General features: G+C 39.7%; 1 protein-coding gene across 1 annotated transcript; it reads left to right on the top strand.

Annotated features, from left to right (window-relative positions):
* Positions 1-597: 597 nt before the first annotated feature.
* On the top strand, positions 598-1,392 carry LOC149169341 (protein EDS1B-like). The gene has a single exon (XM_089425159.1). The coding sequence runs from the start codon at positions 598-600 to the stop codon at positions 1,390-1,392; it is 795 nt and encodes a 264-aa protein (XP_089281285.1).
* Positions 1,393-7,886: the final 6,494 nt, after the last annotated feature.

Genomic DNA, 7,886 nt, shown 5'->3' on the forward strand with positions numbered 1-7,886 from the left:
GCAGAGAAGCCTAAGGTTCTTCATCCAGTTTGGAGCTTGAAGGAAGCTCTGCGATCTGACACCATTGTGGAATAAATCCAGTAGCAATAGCAGGCCATGGAGTCAGAAACGAAAACTCCAGAGTTCACTGGTGGTCAGGAGATTGCAACTTTTCTTGTCTCATATGGACTACTGCCCAAGGTTTGGGAAGAGTCTCTTCATGCAAGCAATTCAGAGGGCTTTACTGTGAATGAGCATGAAGATTTCGTATGTGTCGCTTTCGCTTCAAAGAGTAGAAGATTTCATTGTCAACCAGAGTAAACGTGGAGAGGAAAATATAACAACTGTTCAAAAGGTCTCCTTTGAATGCCTCAAGGGTGATGATGGTGAACCAGCCTTCATTCATCCAGGAGCTCTTATGTTGTTTCTCCATATAATCGAGAAAACAGATTTCCAAGCAAAGTTGCAGATTTACACGGACTTCAAACAAAAGGAACTCAAGCCCATCATATTTGTGGGTCACTCCATAGGAGGGGCAGTTGCAACCTTGGCCACATTATGGGTTCTGGGAAAAGGCTAAGGCAAAGCTCTCCCTTTTGTATCACGTTTGGTTGCCCTATGGTCGGACATGGAAGGCTTGTTGAAGCAGTTGGCCGTGAGAACTGGGGAGGAAACTGTTGTCACGTGGTTTCCAAGCATGATATTGTTCCTCGGATGCTCCTTGCACTGATTGAGTCCATTGCTAACTCCTTGACTACCATTTTTCCTTATTGGCAGGGCACAAATGTGCCTGATTCTTTAATTCAAGATGCTTGTAGGACTCTTCTGAAAAAGATCTTTGTTTCTCCAAGAAGCCCATACAGACCTTTTGGCACTTACGTGCTTTGCTCAGGCAATGGTGTAGCTTGTATTCAAAACGCTCAGACGGTTTTGGAAATGCTTAGTTTGACTATGCGAAGCCAACAAACTTCTTTTGATGAGATTGTACAGGCCTGTCTTTCAGAGCACATAAGGTATGATCCTGTTTTGGAGGAGGTTTTGCAAAACTCCATAAGAGGGATACGATCAATAGAGAATTCCAATTCAGAATCCCCTTACGAGATGGGTATTTTATTGCAGCTTGAAGCTATTGATGTTGGAGCTCAGAATGATCATGCACAGCTGGCCCTACGAAAAGCTGGCGAAACTGAAAAAGGGTATAACACAAATGTTGATAAGCTAGCTATTGAATTAAGCGTAAAACAAAGTAGCATGGCAGAGCTTGAATGGTATAAAGAGAGATGGAAGAAGGTTCAGTTGCATGGCGAACATATCATAGTCCAAGGCCTCAAGTACCAGCCTCTACCCCACCACCAATTTGTTTCTCAGCATATCCATCAGGCCTATCAGCATATTGATGAGCCTCGTCATTGAGTTTTTGGGAGAAAATCATGGCAATTTTGGCTAATTAAGAGTAGAAAATTGAATGAGACAAGGAGGAGAGATTATAGGAGATAGATCCTCCTCACTAAATCCTCACTCGTTCAAATATTACTTAATCAAATCACACTAGCTCAGAGTTGCAAGCAGCATGCAGTGGGGAAGAAGAGCAGAAAGGAGGAGAAGATGAAGGCTGCCACAGCCCAGCTGAAAGGAAAATCGCCCACAGCCAAGCAAGATACAGTGGTGCTGTCTGTTTCTACAGGAAGACAGAGAACTGTTAGCAGACTGTTTCTACAGGAAGTTAGCAGACTGTTTCTACAGGAAGCTAGCAGACTGTTTCTACAGGAAGCCAACGAACTGTTTCTACAGGAAGTTTAAAAAGAGGGAAGCCAAAGGAGAAATCAGCCGAGATGTAAGCCAAAGAAGCCACCAGGGCCATCAAAGACGAGGAGAGAGATTGGTTGCTCAGAGGATGAGAAACACTTTTAGTAGGGGGGTGATGATGAGCCCTAAAAATGGACAATTATTTGGGTCATTCAACCTCCTAATTTGACTTAATCCACCATTCTCATTAGTTTATTGCATGTTTTTGATTATATTTATGTTAATAGAGTGAATTTGGTTAGTCATTATGCCAGCAAGTCTAATGGGGGCTTTGTGTAGCCTTTTTGGTCAATTTGGAGACAAAATTGAAGGTCTTAATGAGCCCTTGGCAGCCAAATTCGTGGGAGAACAAGCTAGAGGATTTGTAGGAAGGTGTCCCCTTCATTTATGGGCCCTTACCTCGAATTCTCCACCATCAGATCGGAGTTCAAGGGCCACCGAATCAATCAGCACAAGGGCAGCCAAGCAAGTCAAGTAGGACTGCTGTTAACTCCAAGTTTTGGGCAGCCGAGTCCCTAAATTTTAGGAGGACTGTTGGGTCCTCAAATTGTATAAATAAGAAGGCTTAGGGCCTCATTTGGGTTAGCCAGTGTAGCCAGTCGATGTTAGCTAGTTAGCCAGTAGATAGTAGCTAGTGGTTAGTCATTTTGTAGCCAATAGTTAGCTAGTTTGTAGTTCGATTTTTATGCAATAGATTAGCTTTTCTTTCAGCTCATTTTCAAGTCCTTCTTATGGACAGTTTTGATGTAACCCTTCATTTCTTGATCAATAAAGATGAATCTAGCTTTGCACCAGCTCTAAATCTCTCTTTGGAGGCTGTAGCTCTTGGGGTTGGGCCCATCTCAAGCGCCCAGTACCTCCTTTGTTTATCTTTATGTGTTTTGCTGCGTTCTTAAAATAAAATCTGCTATCTAGATTTAGATCTTTCTTTGTTATTTAGATTTCTTTTGATGGTTAAAGTAGCTTTTTATGTTTGGAATAGAGTGGTAGGATTTAGTCATGCATTCAGATCTTTTGGACTATTCTTGCTCACGTGTTGTACATGGTTTCCTTGCAAATAAAGTTGTTGTCCATTCTTGTTACTGTTAGCTAGATCATATTAGGGTAGCATAACTAGATCTTTGTTTTCTTGCATGTCTTTGTTTGTTCAGTTTGAAAAACCACTTGCAGAGTACCTGTTATCCTTCCTTACCTGCCCATACTCCATCCAACCTACCTGCTTCATCCTTCACTTATAAACCTTGCCTTACATTTGCCTCATCCGCTTACTTTGCCATGATTCTCATCTTCTTGTGCAACATCGCTTCATCCATCCTTGAACAAATCCAATCGCTCCTTAGCCTCATCCACCAAGTCCTAGACCTCTTCACACCCCTATTTCACCTCCATACTCATTCCTCCATCTTTTTCCCTCCATCCATGCTCCAAAATCCCATTTCGAAACATCCTGTAGAAGAATTACAGAACATCCTGTAGAAACCCCTGCAGACTTCCTGTAGAAGTTCATAAACACGGTTGCATGGCATCCAGACTTTGTGAAACTCTCGAAAAGAATGTTAGGGATCCCTTAGACCATCTCTATACCTTCCTGGCCTCTTCCATGCATTTCTCCTCCTTGATCCACCTCTGCACAGTGAAAATCCAGTTAAAAGCACATGCATGATAATTCTAATAACTTAATCAAAAATACAAAAAGATGTTTTCTTCAGATAGTGATAACTGAGACACATGCATTTTACCTTCCTAGAAGTAATGGCATCTCTTTTCGTAGTTTGCATTCTCTCCTTTGCATCAGTAGGACTAGCTGGTAGAATTAGGGTTTGCTAGGGTTTGCGTTTCTTTTTGGTTTTCAGTTTATTTTCGCAATTAGATTAGCTTCTTTCGAGTTAGCTTTCATCCATCAATTAAAAAGCTTCTTCTAAGAGCTCATAGAAGTTGGCTTAAGCTCCTAGCGGACTTGTGCCAGCTGACCAAGTGACAGCTGCGGCAAGAGCTAGTACTTGTGCATACAGCACCGTCGCTTCCAAGTTTGTTACGAACTACCGGGTTGATAAAATTAAAGAAGGGAGTTCCAGGAGTTGTAGCATTATTGCTACAATACTGGAGCCCACCAATAACCCACAGGCCTCAAGATCGAATATTGTAAAGAAAAGGGAAATTGGTCATACCCCTATTTCCTTTTTCATCAATTTTGATGTTCCCAAATGAAGAGGAACCATATCCTTTATATATAATTCAAAGGGGGTCAAATGGGTGTCTTATTAGAGCCTAGCCGACTTGAAAAACCATGAGGCAAACCTGTAAGTACTGGAGGGAAAAATTCAAATTATAAATTTCACAAGTTTCTTTACATGATGAAAATGTCAATCATGGCTACAATTTTGAACACTCCCTCTTAGCGAAGGAGGTATTTTCATTCATCATGTTAGCACTCCTCAGTGTCCCAAGGCTGAGAAAGGAAGCCAAGGAGGTAACCTCAAACCAATATTTAGACTTGGCAGCTTGCCCTACCAAATCAGAGAGGGCTCTCTCAAAGGTTTCTCAGCCAAATAAAATGACTGTAGAGGGATTCCAATTAGGCTAGATATTAAGCTCAAGGGTATTTGATTTTATGGTTTGTTGGATGAAGCTCATAGATCAAGGATCTAGGCTAAGGTTTCTAATGATCAATTGCAGAGATATAATGGGGCAAGGTAGGCATGATCAACGATAGAAATAGGTTGTCGGGGTGGTGTAAAGATGAAAATATAGAATATCATAATGAGCATGTAACCATGAATTTATTCATTAAGAAGAAAGAACACAAGCATGAAAATGTCAACAAAAAAGAGCATATAACCTATGAATTTTGTTTATATCTCATGAGAGGATCACAAGACAAGCATAGAGATGGTAGGAAAAGAAATATTAGAGAAAATGTTGTCACAGAAACATACCTCAAGATTCCCAAAATAATAACTGCAACTGTCTGTTATATTACTGTAAAATGTACACTAGCTCCAAAGCTATGATTCACAAACATCCAACCCTTCTTAGAATCGGAAATCTACTTATTTGTAGAGAAAGATCTCTCTACATAATCTTTCCACCTGGGCCTGATTTAATCCATTGTTCTAGAGACCTGTTCCTATATGATTAATAAAAATTTGAGGCTTCATCAAGATTTCTGTTACAACAAAGTCTAAATACAAATGGGATTCGTATGAACTGTTATAATAATTTATAAGATGACACTGTATTGGTGAAAAATAGAACATCTAGATCTTTAATTATGATGTGTTGTTTGCATGCTGAAAATTCCATTACTGTTCCACTGTGTTTCGGCCATGTTTTCTTGCTGTCTCTTTAATGACCATGCTACTGAAGAAATGCTGAAAAATAGTCTTGTTGTCTCACAAAGTGGAAGCATTCATTGATATGGATTGTCTAATCCGGGCTGATCAAATCTAGGCCATTCATCCTTATCACGATTGTATTCGAGATAGGCCTGTGTCGTATCGCAATCGCAATACAGAGAGGGGCCTTTACACTAATTTTTCCTATTTTATAGAAAAACGGACCTGAAAATTTAAAAATCGTGATATATAACATATCGTGTCCAAAGGAAATCACACATCGCCATCGTGGAGTGGGAAGGGGTTTGGCGTTTTTTCAGAGGGGTGTATGAGTGGTATACGATATTGAGAAGGGGAGGTGTGAAATGATGAGGGGAGGACACGTAGAGGCGGGGAAACCACTTTCCGAACCCCCCCCTTCACCGCTAAAAGGAAACATGGCAAGGGGGGTGGGGCAAAAAGGCTTGGGATTCGTCTGATGGAAAGTAGATGGCGATCGGGAGCGAGGAGATTTGGGAGGTTTAACCATGGGTGGAGCCAACAACCCATCACAATACATTGCATAAAATATAGCATTCTCCAGAACTTTCTCGCATCGACGGGAAGTGTTAACCGTAGACACGGACCCGAAGCTATAACAAATTTCAACATAAAAATATCACGTCCAGAGGGGTCTTACCACATTGCAATCACAAATGGGAAAATGACCTTGTGGGGGAGGGACTTAAGATTGATGCGGTCCCCGATTGCGATATCGCAATCGGCAGAAGGGGCAGGGTTCTGCGATATCACAATCACAATAGGGAAGGGGAGATGGGTGACTGGTTGTATCGACTTTATGCGATAGCGGGATCGTGCGATATTGCAACACGTGGCCTACGGGTCCCAGTTTTTTTTTAAATGACTTTGGCAATGGTTTTAAGTGTTAAATGGAATACGGTTAGAGTTAATATTAAATGGGCTTTTGGCTAGAGTTGGAATATTATCAAAGCATGGACTTTGGGATAAGGCTAGAGTTAAATGGAATGCGGATAATGGATTACAGCTAGAGTTTGAGAGTGAGTTTTTTCCAAGGGAAAAATGGGTTTTGACTTAAGATTTAAGGATCTTCTCAAGGAAAAAGGGGTTTTAGATGGAATGAGTGGATTTATGAGGGAATATTGAGGGAGGTATATGGAGTATGAATGAAGATGTTAAAAAAAGTTGAAATCTCCTTGAACACATTTTTTCCCTGAATTACTACTCCCATAAATATTGACCATGAAAAGTAGGGAGTAGTAACATACCCATACATACTAACCCGTGACCAAATTTTTTATTTGAAAGCCTATTGAAAGTATAAAAATTTGACTTAGGACCCTATCAAAAATTTGAAAGAGTACATTTGATCACTGGTGACTGGCAGGACTGACAGACATTAACACATCATAAGGAGAGTATATAGCATCATAATCCAATATCAACATTTCCTCTCAGCTAGGGAGATATAATTTCGGTTGTATCATAGATCTCATCTTGATTGAACAATGACATTTCGATCCATAAAAGAAGAATGATTCACAATCGATGATAGGAGAGATCAATTTATCACAACCAAGTCCATGGTAGTCATATATGACCTTGGTAAAGATCACACACACCCTATGGTCTCCAGGTCAAGCTCCATGACCTAAAATAGTATATCATAGATCTCATTTCAGATGTACATGTCTTAACATAAGGAAATATGATAGTTGCATCATCATCTCATCTCATCTCATCTCAGATGAATGGAACATAATGATAATAGGGGAGATTAGATCTTTAGGGCAACTAGCCTCATAAGTTCGCATACTATTATCCTCAGAACATTCAAAGTGACTAGACTTAGATCAATCATAGAGGAATGTGCCATATACCTTCACATGAGAGATACAAATCCTTGCACGAACAAGAGGTATATACCTTTTAGTATTCAAAATATTCTACTTCAGATTTTGACCTTCAATCTTTCTCGTAGAGAATAAAATATAACACAAGGAATATTTATAGCTTCAGCACAAGGTTCAGATGCCTTACCTCAGGTATTGGATATTATGTGGTCTTTTTCAATCATAGGATCAGCCCTTGATTACTTCATGCTCATTCCAGACTTCTACGACTATCTAGTTCAGACCTCTACAGGGAGTACAAAACAAAACTTTGGCTTTCCAAGCTTTTATATTCTCATCATTCTATTGTGTCATTACTTCTGTAGTAACACAAGAATCTTGACATTAATATTAGGCCACCCCAAGGGCCTTGACCCTCCTTGATACAATAGATAAAACTTCTTCCTATTCCACAGAGGTAAAGAGCATACTTTTAGCCCAAAACCACATAGAATTTCCAGGAGATGGCAACCCACAAACTCTTATTAATCGAATAGAATATCTCATTTCTTCCTCAAAATTCTCTTTAATTCCCCCCAAATCTGATACCATGTTAATTTTTTTCTAGGGGAAATCTTAGAACAATTTTCTTATATAGATAACACAATTAACATTAACATTTTTCATCATGAATAAAAAAAAAAAAAAAAATCATTCATAAAGCATGAAAGAGTAGAAGTAAATCACAATAAAAACACAAGGAGCAACCAAGAAACCATGAAATAAAAGAGAAATTAGGCTTGAGGCCAGGGAAAAACCCAAAAGGGAAAACCTAAAAATATTACATCAGAAACATCATCAAGATAATAGAGAGAGAGAGAGAGAGAGAGAGAGAGAGAGAGAGAGAGAGAGAGAT

Source organism: Pinus tabuliformis, chromosome 4_2 (genome assembly GCF_031772625.1).
Source record: "Pinus tabuliformis cultivar Carrire ecotype Pingquan chromosome 4_2, CPIR1, whole genome shotgun sequence".
Classification (NCBI taxonomy): Eukaryota; Viridiplantae; Streptophyta; class Pinopsida; order Pinales; family Pinaceae; genus Pinus; species Pinus tabuliformis.